The sequence below is a fragment of the Oryzias latipes genome, chromosome 2 (assembly GCF_002234675.1).
Source record: "Oryzias latipes chromosome 2, ASM223467v1".
Lineage (NCBI taxonomy): Eukaryota > Metazoa > Chordata > Actinopteri > Beloniformes > Adrianichthyidae > Oryzias > Oryzias latipes.
Window position 1 is genome coordinate 6692660 of NC_019860.2, and position 19695 is coordinate 6712354.

The following is a 19695-nucleotide window of genomic DNA, read 5'->3' on the forward strand; positions in this document are numbered from 1 at the left end:
ATGAAAAATGCATAGTTGCAGGACTGCTTAAAAATAAAAAAAAATATTACAAAGAAGTTTTAAAAATAATTTCTAAACATTTAGAAAGTTTAGACCTCCGAGACATGTAATTTTAATTATTTAGAAAAGCCCAACGAGGGCCTGGGGTGTCGGCGCCTCCGGGATGGGGTCCCTGGGCTGGGGGGACTTGGCCCCTATGCTGGGGGGGCTGGGGGGCCGTTTGACCACCGGGGGACAGTCTACCAGCTGTCCCCAACCTACACCCTTCCTCATATAACCTCATATTAGGGTGAAGGGGTGGGGGGTTTAGCCTGCGATGCGCCTTGGGGGGGGAGCTACTTGGCATTGGTCCCCCTCCCATGGTCGCCGTATGGAGTGGGCCCCCCCTCTTTCGGTTTTATTTGCACCTTAGACATGTAGGGCCCTTGGTAGGGGGGGTGCTTGGACATCACTGCCAGCAAGCAGCAGATGCCCTCCTAGCACCCTACCCGCCAATTTTAACTGCACCTTAGACATTTAGGGCACCTTGGTGGGGAGGGTGAGGGGACATCACTGTGAGTAACCAGGAGATGTCCCCTCAGTGTCCTACCCGCCAATTTTAACTGCACCCCCCTTAGTACACACACCCCTCCCCCCTCAAAATATACATTCCAACATAAACACACACACATGCACACACACACCCTCACAAACACACATACACGCACTTTGCCAGGAGGGTGGGACCTAGGACCATCTGTCCCCTACCCCTTCCCTGGTGGGGGGTGCAGGGCCCTTGGTAACGGCGGCCGTGTCCCCTGGGTGCCAGTTTCCTGGGCCTGGCGGTGCTCTCTCCGCGCGGGGGTGTGGGTTCGCATTACACCTGAGCCGGGGGTATCCGTGTCCCTGGGGGTGGGTTCTGGTCCTTGCCCCTGAGCGCTGGGCCCCGCCAAATTTCCAACTGTGCCCGAGCCTGGTCGGGCCATGTTTACAACACCCCTTGTTGGCCCCCTTTTTTCCCCGGGGATCTCCCCTCTTGGGCGAGGGCGGCTGGCCCCTGCCTTGCTCCTCCCTGGACCATCCGTGGGCCGGGTGGGTGGCTGCCTGGAGTGCGCAGCGGGTCTCCCTTGGGGGGTCCTGGCTCGTACCTGGGGTTGGGGCGGGGGGATGCCCAGAACTCCTGGGTGGTGATGGGGTGCTCGTCTGGGGCTGTGGGTGCCCTTCTCGGGTGGCGGCCTGCGTTGGGCTCTTCCGGCGCGGCCGGGGGGCTGCTCTCCTGGTTGGGTTGGGGCGGCGCTCTCTTTGCCCCCATGCCTCCCTGCTCTCTGGGGGCCTCACGGCGGTCCTGCTGGCCCTGGCCTGGGTGGAGGATTTGGTTGCCCGGGGGCGGTTGTTCCCTGCCTACTGCCGTGTGGCGTTGGGGGGTTCCGGCTGCCGCTGCTGATGCGGCGGGGGTCTTGGTGTGGGGGTGGCTGGGCACTCTCCCTCCTTCTTTTCACATTCCACCATCCATTTTAGAAGAACATGAACACTCACCTGAGCACAGGTGTTAGCTCACCTTTGCACTTATAGTTTGCATGATTGAATGAATGAAAGATTTCACACTAGTTGGTTTAAAGGCATAAGTATGCGTGTGTGAACACTATCAGTTTTGTGTACATGTTGACATGTGGACATTTTTGCAGCTAGCAGGTATGTTGATAACATTTGAGTGTTTGTGTGGACTGGCCCCGCCATTTTTGTACTACATTTGAACCTTACCGTAATGATAAACAACCAGTAAACTTGCTGCTCTTTGCTGCTTCATGGTCTTATCCCCCCCCTCCTATTATCACCCTCCTACCCCCCCCCCCCCCTCTCTAACATCCCTCTCTCTTCTTCCCTTCTTTCCTTTTCCGTCCCATCCAACACCAAAGATTTTCAAACATGATTGAAATTAAAAAAGTTTGGCCTCAATTACAAAAGGGGTTTATTCAGACTTACCTTTGGTTTGTCTGAAGATTAACAACCCCTGTTGTTAAAGTAAAATATGTCCAACACAAGAGGCCCTTAGTTCTCATCTGCCTGCCCAGCTGTTGGACAGGACAAGTTAAAAAAAAATAAAAAATAAAAAAAATAAAATAGAAACGCCCAACAATATTTCAATAACAAGTAAATAATTATAATAAGAATCTTATTATTAATAATTAATAATAAATCAATAATAAGTCAATAATAATAAATAATAGAAATATATAAATAAAAATCACAACCAACTGAGTTGTGCGCTGGCTGCCTTTGTAAAACACACACCAGCAATCATGTTTTACTGGTATGTTTTAACGTTAAATGCAGAAAAAAACACCAATAACGGAAACTGCGCCATTTAATCCAGTGCTGTTGTTTTGTAAAGAGAGGAGTGTGTTTTGGGAAATAATATGGCTTTGACTGTGTGTGTGTGGGTGTGTGTGTGTACGTGTGTGTGTAAGTCTTGGCAGGTCAGTGCGTGGTGTGGCTCTTTGACTATCATAGTTAGAAAATTCTGCCCTTTGTGTCAAATAGAAAATAGAAAAAAACGTGGATGAAAACGTTAGTTAACCTCTGTTTGGTGCAGTGCGATTCATGTACTCTCCCTCTTTCCCTCCCCTCTCTGGGTGAGTGGGAGTGCTTCAAGATTCCAGTGCTCTCTTCCGTGCTCTTGTACCTGACCGTGTACCTCATCTCTGCTTCTGCTCCTACACCCGGCTGTGGATCCTGTCTCTGGCTCGACTCGCACCCCCAGCCGTCCCCCTAACTCCATATGGATGAAGCTCATCTGCTGGACTTTAAATACGTAGTTGTTGAGTTAGATAAGTTAATTCTTCTCTAAGAGTTCTGGTAAATCACCTGTCCGTCCTGGGGGAGGATCCCTCCTTTCATGTGGGCACCCCTGAGTTTTCTTCGTTTTTTCCGGAATCCGTTTTTTTTTAAAGGGGTTTTTCCTTAGCGCGAAGGGGGGTCTAAGGGCAGGGATGTCCAGTTTAGTTTAGTTTAGTTCAATTTAGTATTTTCCTATTGAATTCTATGTATTCATGATCCTTTTGAGTTTATGTTCCACTTTTTCAATTACCGATACGAAGCCCATCGAGACGACTGTTGTTGTGAATTTGGGCTATACAAATAAAATTGAATTTAATTGAATCTGCATGGAAGAATGGGACAAAAAAAGCAACGGTTTGTAAAAAACTTGTGAAGACTTACAGAAAACATTTGACTGCTGTCACTCCCAACAAAGGGTATATAACCATGTATCGAGTTAAACTTTTGTTATTTACCAAATACTTATTTTCCATCATAATTTAAATATAAAGTCTTTGAGGAATTTAGTGATTTTCTGGATTTTCTTTTTCTAATTTTGTCTCTCATAGTTGAGGTTTACCTATAATGTAAATTACAGGTCTCTCTGATCTTTTTAATTGAGAAAACTTGCACAATTGGTAGCACATAGATCTATCTAATCCAGAAATGTTCTGTCTGATTAATGATTCCCTCAATCCTTGATTGGTCCATCACAAACTCACATCTGTTCATCAAAGGTAGATCAAAGAAGAAGTGGTGATCTAGAAAGGTGTGAAGGTTGACAATTAGTCAATGGACAAGATGGGGTTTCTTGCAAGATCTTTTAATGTGTATTTTATTTTGGTTGAGTTTTTTTTTTTTAAAAAGAAGATGAAAAAGTACAAAAACAGAATAGTTTCAAAAATAAAGTAATTTGAGGCCCAGCTAAAAAAAAAAACGAAACCAAAAAAAAACAAGTGGGACTAAACTGAACAGGCCTGAGCAGGGGGGTATTCCAGAAAGCAGGTTATGCTAGCTCCCACGGTAAGTTTGAGGCTAAGGAAGTTGATAATCTCAGCTTTCTGTTCCAGAAATGGAGCTATGTTTCAGGGTATGTCAAGTTGCCATAGCAACTCCTGCTCTGAACATAACCTGGTCCGGAGCAGGTTTAGTTGAAGGTTGGTTTATTTTCAGAGAGATGAAGCAGCATGGCGTGTCCATTTGAAGATAATTTAGTGGATGGAAAAGCTCAGATAATACTTTTTCCACCATGAGAGGGTGATGACACCATGCATGGATGTTGGAAAGAGAAACTTTTTTACATTGATCTTACTTAATTATTTGCTTCAGTTAAAAATAACACGTATTTATCAGACAGTTATTTTACTTTCATTCAAATTAATTCAATTAAAACCCTTTATTAAAACACGTTATTGGTGTTTTTTTCTGTATTTAACGTAAAAAAACGTACCGGTAAACCATGATTGCTGGTGTGTGTTTTAACCCCTGTGCTATCCTATGACCCCACCCTTACATTGACGTGTTCTCCCTACCATGACAAAGGTGGATAAAGGTGGAAAGATTTCATGTAATCCATGGACACCAGTGAAGATCACAAATCATTGAAGAAAAAAGGTTCAGCGCACTTTCTAGTGGGTCTAGATGACCCAACTCCCAAAGTTAAAGTTCCTAGAATAGCACAAGGGTTACGTAGGTGTAACCTTGGTGCTGCCGTTAGATCGGCACTGCAAGGGATTGTGGGATACCATTCCCTTTATCTGGACGGATTTGGGTTTAAGTGTGGGTTTTTCACCAAATGTGTTAAGTTGTTTAGCTGTTTTACTGTGTTTTGCCGAGTTATTCTGTCCTACTAAATTTAAACCTCTGCACCATGAGTGAGAGGGAGGGAGAGGATGATGAGTTTATATAGCACCCCAACAGTAAAGTACTGTAATGTCAATGTTGGAAGGTTGGTAAATGTGTACTTGCCCAGAACTACTGTTTCTTCCGTTTTATTGTTATAAAAATGAGTATATCTGCTTAAACTTAGACATATGAGAGTTCAAGAATTATAATAAATTAAGATGGAAAAAAGATTAATTGAATTGGAGTAATATGACATTTAAGGTTAGGGTACAGCACAGATGAAAACTTCTGGTCAGAACTCTGTCTAAACACCTTTAAACTGACAAAAAGTCCAAATCTGCAGCTAATCCATTTCAAAACTCTTCACAGAATTTACTACACTGGACAGAGGATGTTCAAGATGGGTCTCAGTAACTCAGACATTTGTCAGCACCGTGATAGTAATCTACCCGACAGCTACATGCACGCACTGTGGTTCTGCACACCTGTCCAGGCTCTCTGGCAGCAGGTATGTGCTGATCTATCAGTCTGGCTTAAGGTTTCAATCGCAGCTTCACCGTCACTTTGTGTGCTTGGTGACATGAGTGCCATTGATGTAGAAGGAGGATTAGTATCTATTATTGTCATTATTGCAAAAAAAACAAAAAATTAAACTAAAATGGAAAAATAAGAAAAATATTAATGTAAGTCAATACAGAAATCTGCTGTTTGATCATATCAGCTTGGAAAAAATGTCAGCCCAAAGTTCAAGTAATTTGGAAGGAATTCAGACTCTTTGGTCTCCCATAGCTAATCTCCCACAGTCAAGGGAAGCATCGACACATCTCCTGTGACGTCACTTCCGGGTGAGCATAATCCACTGCTGATCGTTGCTTGACTGTTTGCTCTTGTTGGCATTAGCCTGATTACTATTGCCTTACATTACCTGGTTTACTAGTCACATTTAGCATCTTTTAGTACACTAGCTGTCTATTTCTTTTAGTTTGCAAAGTAAATCGCTTCTCCTTGGCTAAAACACCACTAGCCTTAGCTCAGCACTTACCATGGCTTCCATTTCTTCTGCTTTCACCCTCGTTTCCTGCCCCATGTGCCATATGTTTAATGAGGATCCTGCCTCCTTTAGTGAAGGTAGCAGTAGGTATGTTAAGTGTTAAACGTAGAGGCCAGGCTAGAGCAGTTAGAGGGGCGGCTCCGCACAGTGGAAGCTAAGCCGGTTAGCCAGGTTGTTAATTGTAGTGTGGGCTGCGCTGCCAGGGATAGCCCAGTTAACCCCCCAGCGCCTTCCCAGCGGCCGGGAAGCACACAGAGTTTATACCGGTGGGGAGGAAACATAGTGCTAAATGCAAAAACTTAGAGCACCCAAGACTCCACGTTAGTAATAGGTTCTCCCCCCTTTGCGACACACCCGCTGAATCCTCAACTCTGGTAATAGGCTCTTCTGTAGTTAGACACATGGAGCTCTCAGCGGCTACAGTCAGGTGTTTTCCAGGGGCCAGAGTTGGTGACATCGAGGGAAACCTTAGGATGTTAGTGTTATCAAATGTTGTCTGTGAAAATGATCATAAAAATAATTATTTTAGGCCTAAAATGTAGTTTTACTTACATTTTCTTTCCACTTATTCCCACCAAAGCAGAGTGCTTCGCTCACAAAATGCGGGACTGCTTGTGCTTCCTAGAATTTGTAAAAGCACAGTTGGAGGGTTTAAGGGCAGGGATGCCCAGTTTAGTTTAGCCATTACCTACTGAATTTCATGACTTCATGATCCTTGACGTTTTATGTTTATTATACAATTCCTGGTATGAAGCCCATTGAGATGGGTCTTGGTGCAATATTAAGCTAATTAAATAAAATTGAATAGAAATTTAATTGCATTTGTAATAAAGGTATTTTGGTAACAAATATGTAGTCATATAAAGAATGTTTATGGCTCCAAAATTCTATGTTTTTTCAATGCATGTACTTGGAAAGTTTGATATGTGGAGCTGGAAAAATCTCGCAAGATGCTTGTGGTGGTAAAAACTTTAGGTATTAATTATGAATCTGTATTAATATACTTCATATTAGCCCCATATATATTTAGTATCGGATCGCTACCCAAATTCTCAGAACCCAGTAAATGAAGCTCAGAGCAAAGAGCAGTTTTTACAATGTTGCTGTACCAGTGACAATGGCAAATAAGGTGTCATCTGTTTATTTACATGCCAAATCTAAATGTTAACGATAAATGTTTAATTTCAACATTAAAGTCCAGTTTCTGATTCACAGACTCTGGTTCCCATGGAAACTGATCCACACAGAGGAACACCCTCAGAAGGAGTCTAGTTAACCGTTGGAGAGAACAGAAGACTGAGATATTCTGACACTCTGGACCACTGATCTCTGACAGAAGTGTTGCTGTGGTGCAGCGTGCTGACACTAAACTAATTCTCTTTGTATTTTGCATGCAATCCAATATCAAATATTGTTAATTTCTTAACTCTTAACATTGTTGATCTGAATCTTTTCCTTATAAAACCCAAAACACAACAATTTTAATTTTAATATTTGGAAAATATGCTAATGTTTGACGCCTCTCGAATTGGCCCAGAGCTCATTGGCTCTGAGGAATGATCAGATCACTTTTATTGTGAAAAATAGATTTTACAGGAACTGGGAAATTAAAAGTCCAGGAGGGGTCCTAAAAGACCAGAGTCTACCTGGTAGACTCTTGAAAATATTGTCTGACATTAAACTGATATGCAGCTACAGATCTGCCTCTGCAGGTTTACTCGATTCTTTCATTTCTGCACCAAAACTCTCCTTTCTCTGATTTTCCTCTCTAGTCTGCACTCACACCTGTGTCTGTGTGTGTGTGTGTGTGGGTGTGTGTGTGTGTGTGTGTGTGGGTGTGTGTGTGCACATGCATGCTCACATGCTCTGCTGTGTCTGATTTGAACTTTGACCTCGGTCAGCTTTCAGGCAGGTTTGATCAGGACGACTAGTCTTTCATTAGTTTGAGTTCTTTTTTGTTTTCTGACTCTTTAAACTCATAAATCTGTCAAATGTTTCAACAGCTGAACCTTTTGTTGCCTAGGAAACATCTTTGTGCTAAAGAAAATCTAAGCAACTGTTTTCATCCACTGCAGACTCTTCAGAGAATCAAAGATGTTCGATTTCTGGAAAATCCAGAAAATCTTTGAACCCAAACCTTTCAGCTTCAGTGAAGAACTACAAATGTAGAACTGAACCAACCAGCAGCTTCAATGTTCTGACCTCAGAGTCTGCAGTCTGCAGTTTGGACTCTCCAGTCCAGAACACATAACCTTCATTGATGCATCCTCCAGGATGTTGTTGGTCAGGTCCAGTTCTGTCAGGTGGGACGGGTTGGACTTCAGAGCAGAGGCCACAATTTCACAGTGAGTCTCAAAGAATACACATTCTTCTGGAAGTCTGTAAAGAGAACGAAAGACAGAAACAGGTGATCTTCTGATGAATTCAGGCTGTGATGAAGTTCCAGACATTTCACTCTTTTTCGCAAGTTTGACTTGATTCCAGAAATCATATCTAAATGCTGGTTTGTGTTTATTCTTATAATGCTGGTGTCAGATTAAAATGTGTGACCACACATGTTAGAAGATAATTGTTGAAGTTCTGAACACATCTCATCACAATCACTGCTGGACTCACCTGAACTTTCTGCAGTTCCTCACAGCTGGGATCAGTCTCCGTTTACCCTCATTTGATGTCTTGTACTGGTCCAGGTCCAGCTCATCCAGAACCTCTTCTGACATTTGCAGAGTGTAGGCCAGAGCTGAGCAGTGGATCTCTGAGAGTTTCTTCTCTGATTTGTTCCATGACTTCAGGAACTCTTGGATCTCTTGATGAACTGAGAGGTCCTTCATCTCCATCAGACAGTGATAGATGTTGATGCTTCTGTCAGGAGAAACTCCGTCACTGTTGATCTTCAGGTTGTTGATGGCTCTCTGGATGGTTTCTGGATCCTTCTCTGTCTGACCCAGCAGGCCTCCTAAGAGTCTCTGGTTGGACTCCACAGAGAGACCATGAAGGAAGCGAACCAGCAGGTCCAGGTGTCCAGTTTTACTCTGCAGGGATTTCTCCATGACTCTACTCAGAAACTCATCCAGGGATGGGTTCTCCATGTTTTTCTTCAGGAAGTCCTCAATGACCTTTACCCTCCTGTTGGAGTAACAGTGGAACATGTAGACTGCAGCCAGAAACTCCTGAACGCTCAGATGAACAAAGCTGTAGACCGGTTTCTGGAAGATCCCACACTCTCTTCTGAAGATCTCAGTACAAACTCCAGAGTACACTGAGGCCTCTGTGACATCCAGACAACACTGCTGCAGGTCTTCTTGGTAGAACATGATGTTTCCTTTCTCCAGATGTTCAAATGCCAGCCTCCCCAGCTTCAGAAGAACTTCCCTGTCAGTCTCTGTCAGCTCTTGTGGACTTGTCTGATGTTCCTGCTGGTACTTGTTCTTCTTCCTCTTTGTCTGGACCATCAGGAAGTGGGAGTACATGTCAGTCAGGGTGGTGGGCAGCTCTCCTCTCTGCTCTGTGGTCAGCAGGTTCTCCAGAACCACAGCAGTGATCCAGCAGAAGACTGGAACTTCACACATGATGTAGAGGGACATGGAGCCCTTGATGTGGGAGATGATTCTGCTGGACAGCTCTCCATCTGGGAACCTCCTCCTGAAGTACTCCTCCTTCTGAACATCATTGAAGCCTCGGACTTCTGTCAGTCTGTCCACACATGAAGGAGGGATCTGATTGGCTGCTGCAGGTCTGGAAGTGATCCAGACCAGAGCTGAGGGCAGCAGACGTCCCTGGATGAGGTTAGTGAGCAGCACGTTGACTGAGGACTTGTGTGTGACATCAGACACCAGCGGACTGTTGTTGAAGTCCAGAGAAAGTCTGCTTTCATCCAGACCATCAAAGATGAACAGAAGTTTGCAGACAGACAGCTGTTCTGCTGGGATCTTCTGGAGTGTTGGATGGAACAGCTGGATCAGAGTGAGAAGACTGTGCTGCTCATCTCTGATCAAGTTCATCTCCCTGAAGGACAGAGGAACCACAGCACTGATGTCTTGGTTCTCCAAGCCCTCGGCCCAGTCCAGAGTGAACTTCTGCACTGAGAAGCTTTTTCCAGCTCCAGCAACTCCGCTGGTCAGAACCACTCTGATGGATCTGTGTTGGTCAGGGAAGACTTTGAAGATGTCTGGGTTCTTGATTGCAGTGTCATGGAGCTGGTTGGTCTTGGTGGTGGTCTCCAGCTGCATCACCTCATGTTGGGTGTGAGCCTCTGGTCTCAGTCCCTCTGTGATGTAGAGCTCAGTGTAGACCCTGTTGAGGAGCGTTTCTCTTCCTGCTTCTTCAGTTCCTTCAGCCACATGTTCACTTCTGCTCCTCAGACTGATCTGATGTTCTCCAAACATCTCCTGCAGACCAACATCTGCTGAAAGAGCAGAGAAGAAAGCTCCTTCATGAGTGTTCCACATGTTTCCAGAAGAATCCATCAGCAGATGATCAGGCTCTGACTCACCAGCTCTGGGTCTTTCTGCAGACTGGGGTCCGCTCCTCTTCTTCTCTCTGTGGACACTAAGGAGAAACGTTAGTGAACAACAATCAAAGCAGTCAGTGGGAAGTTCCAGACTAACTCTGATCATGGAGCAGATCCTCTCTGATCTTCAGACTCAGACATTGTGATCCAGACTGTGCTGAATGTGAACAAATGTGTTTCCAGGTTAAACCAGAGCAGATCTAGTCCATCTGAAGGTCTAAATGATGCGTTAGCTGTGTTTGGAGCTCATGTCTGGACTGAGGTCAGAGAAAAGTTCAGCTGTTTGCTTCATCCTCACAGACTGAGCTTTGTGTCCTCCAGAGTTGTTCAACTCTTTTCTTTCCTCTCAGACCTAAAGCATCACAGCAGATGGTTGACCTTCCTGGATGGATCAGCTGATGTTCTTGATGAGAACATTGTTGTTCCTGCTGAGAGATGAACTCTGCTTTGTTCACTAGAAACTGCTTCTTACTGTGAGTCTGAAGGTCCTGGTTCAGTTCTGAAGTCTGGAGTTTTCCCTTTGGACCAGTCACTCTTCATGGATCCACAGCTGGAGGCTGCAGACTGGACTCTCTGTGTGACCTGTTGACCTCTGCAAACACCAAACCATCAGAGTGTTGGAGGATCTGCTTCTTCATGAACAGCTGATGGACTTTAACATGAACACAGACTGAGCTGTTTAGTCTGGAATAACATGACATGTTTGGATCAACAGTTTCCAGGTTTCAGCATTTTCTGTCAGTCAATCCAGACTTTTTTCTAGAAAAGCTGATTCCAATTCTCCATGTAGAAATGTAGAAATTCTGAGAGCAGAAAGTCAAACTAGAACAATGTGATGTTTGGAAAGCATGAAAATCTGAATCCTAGGAGTCTGCAGTGATTCTTCTCATTAGACTGGAGCTGCTGTCAGTCAGAGTCAGCAGTCAACATGTTTTCTTCTCCAACATCTCTGATGTCTCTCAGAGACTCTCAGAAGACTCAACTGAAAAGATCTCATCACACACATGATGCTCCAAGTGAGTCTGATAAGAGAGATCCAGAACTGAACCAGACCTCAAGTCCTTCATCTGAAAACTGTTGATCATCTGAACTAGAATCCAGCCTCCAAAAACTCTGACAAACACTCACTCTTTCAGTCCTGGAATGATGTCTTTGAAGGTTATAGGTAAATCCTTCGACATGTCACTCCTGTTGGACCCCCAGCTGGATTTAGATCCAGGTGCAGATCCAGGTCCAGATCCAGGTTTGTTCCTGTGAAGAATGAAGGTTGCTGGTGTGAATCCTGAGCTCTGACATGGAGAAGATCATGTCAGGTGTCGAGGCCGTCCCCGCACACCTGCCGCTGGTTCCCGCACCTGTTCTACATCTGATTAGTCTGCCTTTATAAGTCCTTCTCTTCCTCCGGCCATTGTCGGTTCGTCTGTTCTCCTCTATGGAAAAGACCACTGATCCCCGCTGGTTAAAGCAAAAGCTAAGCTGAGCAGCTCAAGACTAAGCCAAGCCACGCCAAGCCACGCCACGCCAAGCAGCTCAAGACCAAACCAAGCTGAGCCAAGCAGCCCCGAACCAAGCAAGGTCCAGCCAAGCTAAGCTGCACCACACCAAGTCAAGCCAAGCCAAGTTAAGCCAAACCAAAGCAAACCAAACCAAGCAGCTCAAACCCGAGCCAAGCCCACCACTTCCAGCCTCGCATTCTGGATCTTCTGCCAGTTTACTCTCTCAAAGACTCAATCCTCTTCTCAATTAATCTGTTTCCTGTCTGCATTTGGGTCCAGCTTATTCAAAACCTGACAGATCATGGACGGTTGGAGATGTTCATCTCACCTCTGAGCTTTGCTCTTGTTGTCATGGTTATCATCTCTGCTTTTAGAGGGAGGGGCTCCCTCCTGTGGCTCCTCCCACTGATCCATGCTGCTGGATTCACTGGATCCACATCAGCTCACACACACCTTCCACCTTCACCTGCAGAGGAAACCCTCCTCATCATCATCATCAGCTCTGATCCTCCTTCACCAACAGATCAGCTGCTCCTCCACTGATTGGCTCTTCTCTTGTGTTTCCTCTCAGGTTCAGGTGAATGCAGTCAGACAGCAGTGCAGTGGCGCCTCCAGAAATTTTTCATGGGGGTGGCCGGTAGGGGGCCACTTTAAACCTCGGGGTGGCACACAAAAACCACGAGCTATATTTTTAAAATTCATTCTACTAAACATAGTAAAATACCTTTAGAGAAAACCAACAGAAAAGTTAAATGCCTACTGATATTTTGTAGAACCAGAACTTCGATACTACTAGTATAAAAACTAATATATACTAGTAGATACCATTAGTAGATACTACTACTGATATATTTTTATTTATTTTGTTTAAATTTCATGATTAGAAATTTTAGAAAATCCTAGAAATTTTTAAAAATTCTCTTGACTGAGAGATATCTATAACGAACAAAAAATGAAATCTGTTCTTCTGAATTAATAATTAAAATACCCTTCCATGGTAGTTATTAATTCTATCTGTAGACATTTCTATTCAGAATAATAATCATGAAACATTTTTATTATTGGGGCAACATAATTCTAACCTCACCCGTTGGTCCAGGAACAGGTCCAGCCCCTGCTTATGCTGAGTTCTGCTTTGTTTCTTTCACCAATGATGCCGTCCCTCATCTGATGCCGTCTCATCTTTGTCTTCCTGATTATCTTTTGTCATTAGTGCTGCTCTGTATCATCTTCCTCCGCCTCACTACTCCCCTACCATCTCTTTCACTCCTTCTGCTGGAATTTTCTTCTTAAAATAAAAATATGTGTTGAATTTCTCTTCATTCTCTGAAAATTGACTCACACAAGCATCAAATAATGACTATAGGTAACTCTGTGGAAACAAAAACACATCAGAATGTTGCGGTAACACAAAAACCAGTGCTTAAATAGTACCATGAAATGAGAGGCGCGTGTGATGGGGACATCCTTTCTCACCTATTAATAAACAGTAATTGCACATCCACCACCGCTGATGATGTGGCATATTTTTGCACCAAGTATTTGCACACAATACAGATTAGGTGATCCAGTAAACAGATTGTTAAAAGACCCACAGAAAATATGCAACAGGAAAAGAAACGTAGCATTTTGGGATGTGTGATTGTGTGTGTACGTGCGTGCGTGCTGAAACCAGCGTTCGCGCGATGCAGGAAAAGAGAGGTGAGAGAGCGTGTGAGGGTGTGGAGCGCATACACGCGCGGTCAGTCGCCGTTTTAGACTTAAGGAAAAAGTAATAAAGAACGTTCATCTTTAGTAACTGAGACTGGTTCTTTAGTCTAACCGTCCAGGAGTCTATAATGGTTCAAACACGGAAGTGAACCCCGCGTCTTAGTCATATTCCGCGGCTCGTCTGTAGATGTCTGCGCACTCAAAGGCAGCAGGGAGGGGAGGGTGCGTGGGCCGGTTTAAGTGATCAGAGCGACTTGCTCGCTTGCTGGCTGTGCATTTGGGATGAAACACACAACTGATGCTACCACAGCTTATAGTGGCAGTGGCGGTTCTACCCTGAATTACTCCCCGGGCGAGACCCTCCTCTGGCGCCCCCCCCCCCCCCCCCCCCCAATAGAGTCACTTTGTCCATTTATTGTAACTGAAAATACAGTTAGGAAATATTTAATCAAACACAAATAATCTGAAATAAATATTATAAACTACAAATCACACTTATAATACACTAGAATAAATATAACTGCAGCACTAAGAACAGAAAACACTAACTAAAACCTAACCTTTGTGGCCTTCCTGATGCAAGCTTGTCAATAACGTCATCATATGAAATCTGCTCCCCCCCTGAATGATTGATACTAACAACAGCAGGTTAGTGAGTTGCTCCTGAGACATTGGTGATCTCAGGTATGACTTGATCAACTGGAGTTTTGAAAAGCTAACAGCAGCTGCAGCAGCAGCAGCAGCTGCAGCAGCAGCAGCAGCAGCAGCAGCAGCAGCAGCAGCAGCAGCAGCAGCATGCTACCATCACAGCTTATTTAACATTATGAACTAATATACAACAATAAAACACAACAAAAACTTTGTGTTACAGCAGAGCAGACAGACACACGAATCATAACTAATGTTACAAGTTAAGGCATAGCAAACATTTAAGAATAAATATCTGAAAAATGACGTTATTTGCAATATTTGGGCCTCCTTCAGTTTTGGTCATGATAGACCAAACAAGAGATTTTTCCTCTGCAACGTTGTTGTTGTCGGAGGGCAGGTAGCATTCGAATTTAGAAAACGTGCATCTAGCTATGCGATAATACCCTTTTCTTTGTCTCTTTTCTCCTCTTCTTCTCTTTTCTTTCTTAATTGAGCTTTGACCTTTTTTCTCCATATTTCAGATGTTTTTTGCATTTAGCATTAATGTCCTGACATAGGTATCAAGTCTGTCGACTAAACCAACTGTTTTGTTTTCCCATTTTTTATTTGGGCATTTCACACAAAAATAACCAAAAAAGCATGATTTTTTTATACCTTTTTTATACCCGCAGCCCCCCCCCCCCCCCCCCCCCCCCCCCCCCCCCCCCCCCCCCCCCCCCGTTCGTCAAACATTTCCAGCAGGAGCGCGTGCAGCTGCACCCAGGGGCGCCAATTCGCTAGATGGCGGCGCAATTTTTATTTTTATTTTTTCATCAAGCACTGAGCCGCGGCCCGCGACCGTTGCCCCCCTGGAAGAAGATCCAGCCAGGTTTGCGCATGCGTTTTGCGCTCCGTGCTCACCTCTCAGCCTGCACCCTTCACCCCGCGCCCCCTCCCTTCTCCTTCTTCACCCCGCGCCCCCTCCCTTCTCCTTCTCACACACATTTGCGTCTACTTCTCAAAGACAGGAGGGAGCGCAGCTGCGGGGCGGGGGCGCCGCCAGGTTTCAGGCTGTTACAAACTCTGTGATATAAGTAAACCAATAGTGGTCCTTAAAGTATTTTACAAGAGCTGAGCCGCTGGCGCCGCCCCTCCGTCATTTTTCCGCCCCGGGCGATCGCCCGTATGGCCCGTGCCTAAAACCGCTACTGGCTAGTGGGGTGACCGTGGGGTGGCCACAGGGGTGGCCAGGTGTCGGAGAGGGGTGGCCGTGGCTGCTCCTCCACTGATTGGCTCTTCTCTTGTGTTTCCTCCCAGGTTCAGGTGAATGCAGTCAGACAGCAGTGGGAGGCAGAGGAAGCTGCCATCAGCTGCTGCACTTCTGCTCTCCCTCCACCAGGTGGAGACATGGAGCTGCAGCAGCAACATTTCCATTCAGTCACTTTGACAAAGAAACAACAAACTTCCTGTTTCTACACTTCAGGAAACATGAAGCATCAAGAAACACAGCCAGAATCAAAAGAAAAGCACAAATCCTTGTTTTCAAAGCTCCAACAGAGACTTTGACATGAACTTTGACCTCCACTTGGTTTGGATGGAGGACAACAGGAAGGTTCGGGAGTCAGAAATGAAACCTTTGACCTCCAGAGCTTCATAATGGTTTGTGTTTTTGACAGAAACTCTTTCTTCTGTCTTGGTTCTGGAAAGTTCTGACAGGAAGCAGCAGTCAGCTGATCTGTCCCACTTTGATGAGTCAGCATTTTCACTTCTGTAATCACCAACAGTTTATTCTGTGAAAATCTACAATAAAAACACAATTTGTTTCCATTTCTTCATAAATCAGTGAAACAGAAACTGATCAATAAGTGAGAATTGATCCTCAGTTGTTGATCAGTAATAAGATCAAATCTTTAAACAGCAGAGTGATGAGAGTTTGCAGAGAAAGAAGAAGATCTTCTCTAAACAATCAGAGACAAACAGTCAAGTTAGTGAAGACAAAGTTCAACAAAGAAACAAAGTAGATTTTCTTCAAAGATCTGAAGTCCTCTCTTCTCACCGTGTGAAGCAGCTGCAGCTCAGATCAGTGATTCTGCTTCTTTCTCTTCTGCTTTGCTTTAAGAACAGATCACTTCCTCATGTTGTGTTGATTTTGTGTGGGTTGTGCATTGGACCAATCAGCTTCAGCCTTTATCCTGAACGGTTCTGCAGGATTTTATCACATGACCTCTGACCCGTTGGCTCATCGTCATACTGAGCTGCTGTTTATGAGGAAGATGAAGAGAAGATGAAGCTTCATGTTGATCCTTCCTCTCTAGTCTCCACATCTCAGCTCCTCGTCTCGGTTCTGGATCCAAACCGGTTCTGGATTCAAACTTTCACTGAACTGAAACAAAGTGAATTCATAAAAACTCTGATCCAATCATTTCATCTGAATTGAAGGTGTAGAGGATCTCCCAGAATGCTCTGGGTTCTGAGGGTTTGAACAGGATTCATCTCTGATTTCTGAACACAGCAGATGTGATGGAAGGGGGCGGGGCTTCAGAGTGATTGACACCTTGATGCAGAAGTCTTTTTGGAGGTGATCTGCCTCTCAAATGCTGCAGGATGTTTGTGGATTGTCCTGCAGACTCTGGATCCATGAAGACAGGATCAAGATGAGGGTGGTTCCTCTTCATCCTGGTGCAGTGGGAGTGCTGCTCTGACAGGAAATGAAGAAGAAACAGAAGGAAGGTTCAGAACCAGCAGTTCTGGGAAGATAGCAGAGATTTTTGGGTCTGAAGGTTCTGACCAATCAGAAAGAAGCAGATCAGAACCTGTAGAAGGTTGGAGAACAAATGGAGGAGCTTCATCTGTGATGAAGAGGAGAGTCTTAGAGTCTTCGCAGAGGAGATGACAGAGCAACATTTCAGCGACAGAAAATACTGTTTGCTTTCCTTCAGCTGCAGATTCTGTTTCTCACAGGATTCCTGTTGGAACCTGCAGCTCCTCCTGCTGTGGAACAGGCTCCTCCTCAGTGGGCGTGGCCTAACATCTTCCTGACAGAGCGTTGTCATGCATGTTGCTGGCTGAAACATAGAGGGCGCCGCTCAGAAGACAGCCCTGCTTCACTCCTCCCTCCCCTTCAAAGCTCTCTGTTAGAGCGCCGTCATCCTTCACGCACACGCGTGCTCAGAAGATGCTCAGAAGGATTGAACGTGCACGCGTGTGAGCGTGTGCATGAAGGTCTGTGATTGCAGCCACAGATCATCTCTGCAGACAGAATCAAAGAGCTTCATCAGAAGATCCTTCACTTTCAAAGCTTCTTCTTTCATTTTTCTCTAAGTTCAAAGGTCGCTCCACAAACCCCCTCCTTCAAAGATATTTTGGTGTTTCTTTCAGCTCAGTGCTCCTCCTAGTGTTTGGTGGTGGAACAGCTCTGCTGTAGTTTGTTTTTTACTTCATGAAGGATCCAGATGTGCATAAGAAACCGGAGACACTGATCCAGATGTTTGTTTGTCTTCTGCAGGTTTGTTTTTGACTGATTTCTTTCTGTGACATCATGAAGTTCTTCAAATATCCACAAAGTGTCGCTGTTCCTCTGTTCTGATGTTTTTCTTCAGAGTTCAGGAAGTTCTTTCTAAATCTGACCTTGTGCAATCACACAATCAACCAATAAATCTCTCATAAATATATAAAAAGATAATGAAATTGTGAAAAACCTGCACACAGATTTTAAATTAGCCATTCTATTATTGAATATTTTTCATTTTGCTTAAAAACCTGTCCATTATTTTAAAACAGCATTTTAAAATATTAATTTTAATAATATTACATATTATTATAATCGTATGGCTTTTTTCAGAACTTCGGATTTCACCATGACAACCCTTCAGGTTGAAGATCTGCAGAGTTGATGTGAGGATCTTGTGGTTTTCAGTCGGACTCCCTGACATCTGAGTATGATCTACTGTGAAGCTGAAAGATGAAAACCGCCTTCGAGCAAACAAAGAGAAAAGTTTGTGGATGTGAAGAAAGATCTTGATGATTTCTTTGAGTGGAAAGTGTCACCAAGTTAAAGAGATTCCAACATGTTTGCTGTTGTAAATGTTCTGCAGAGCTTCAGGCTAAAGTTGGACTAAATGAGGACAGAAACTGGACCGAAGCTCAGAGAAGGAGCTGCAGAGAAAAACACTTGAAGTTACTGATCAGAACCTCCTCAAGAACAACCCCTCTAATGTCTGCATTGAGGCTTTGGTTCTGGATCTGCAGACTGATGACGTCTTCAAAATTCCCCAGAAACCTGTTTCTGCTGAGACGGCTCACAGGAGAACCCAGAGAGAGGAGGTGGGTCAACAGCAGAAACAACAATAGGAACAAGCTGCTATGGTTCTGCGTTCTCTAACCGTTCCACAGATGGTTCTCTGCCTCACCAGCAGCTCTCTCTAAAACCAGTCCAGTCCTTTACCGATGAAGGTAAAGGACTACCATCTGGTTCCCGTTGCTGCTTTCAGTCTAAACTCAGCCTGTTGTGGACATGGAGCATCTGTTCAGAGTGAAGCTTTTTGGAAGTCATTACTCCCCTTTGTCCTGTAGGAGGCGCTCCTGAACTGCAGTCCAGCTTTGGCTTGGATTGGATTGGATGGTTGGAGTCCTCTCTCTGCAGATTCTGGATCTTTCCAAGTCTGTTTATCTGCTTTCTGCTCAGAATCACGTTTTCCTCCTAAGAACACAAACCTGACAGGAAATGTTGGACTAAGACGGAAGCAGCAGTTTCTGGAAAAAGGGAAATTTCTCTGGGAAAAGGTCCAGCTTTCACGTCAGAGAGTCAGAGTGACTCTGATTTCAGAAAAAAGACCCCATAAGAAAAGGGATTTTCCAATGGAGGGTCTGGAAAAGTTCTAGAAGTGCGGAGAATGTGTCTGTCCACAGGAGAAGTGATCCATGTTGTAACAATCATCTGTTTAGTTTAGTGCTCATTACGTTTTTAGGGTGCTTAGATTCTTTAAATTTATATGTTTACACAACAGATTCGACTCTTTGTCACTCACTTTCTTTTTATGTAAAACAAAAAATAACAACAGAAAAAAAAAACAAATTTTATATTAATCCTCAATCTCTCAAAACCGATTTGTTTCCATAAACCCTTGTACTATCCTAGGCACTTTAACTATGTTGGGAGTTGGGTCATCTAGACCCACAAGACAGTGCACTGAACCAATTTTCTTCAATGATTTGTGATCTTCACTGGTGTTCATGGATTACATGAAATCTTTCCACCTTTATCCACCTTTGTCATGGTAGGGAGAACACGTCAAAGTAAGGGTGGGGTCATCTAAGATAGCACAAGGGATAAATGATCCAGCTCTTGGTCCACTGAACCTACAACCTTCTTCCATTTGTTCAGCTGCTGGACAGAACAAAGAAAAACAAACAGATGTTTTTGCTGAGTCAGTAAAATGCCTGTTGGAGCTCCAACATGATTATTGACGGTGTTCCTCCTCTTTCTGCTCCGCCGACGTCGTCATTTTCAGTTTCCTGATCAGACAAACTAAACTCTTTTACAGGTTTGACTCATCAAAAGAAGAAACTTCCACCTTTGTGCCACATGCTCAGAGAATCCACTTCCAGAACAGCAGAGATTCCCGCCACATGTGACAGAGCATCCAGGTGATCTCCAA

The 19695-nt window shown here is 44.3% G+C and overlaps 2 protein-coding genes across 8 annotated transcripts in view; one reads left to right on the top strand and one right to left on the bottom strand.

The window, feature by feature from the left end:
- The window catches only part of LOC105355327 (NACHT, LRR and PYD domains-containing protein 12-like), a 1049862-nt gene that overhangs the window by 614408 nt on the left and 415759 nt on the right, over positions 1 to 19695 (top strand). The window lies entirely within an intron of this gene.
- The window catches only part of LOC105355240 (protein NLRC3), a 591340-nt gene that overhangs the window by 17787 nt on the left and 553858 nt on the right, over positions 1 to 19695 (bottom strand). For 2 of the 7 annotated variants that reach the window (XM_023962218.1, XM_023962222.1), the window contains 3 exons: positions 10185 to 10240; positions 8309 to 10097; positions 7895 to 8071 (listed from right to left, as the gene is read on the bottom strand). In XM_023962218.1, the coding sequence (XP_023817986.1) occupies positions 7895 to 8071; positions 8309 to 10097; positions 10185 to 10240 (2022 nt within the window). Of the gene's footprint in view, positions 1 to 7894; positions 8072 to 8308; positions 10098 to 10184; positions 10241 to 10674; positions 10795 to 11330; positions 11454 to 11557; positions 11644 to 12026; positions 12165 to 12785; positions 12808 to 16094; positions 16205 to 19695 lie in introns of those variants that run through there. The other 5 variants (XM_023962214.1, XM_023962206.1, XM_023962212.1 and 2 more) reach the window with 5 other exon arrangements.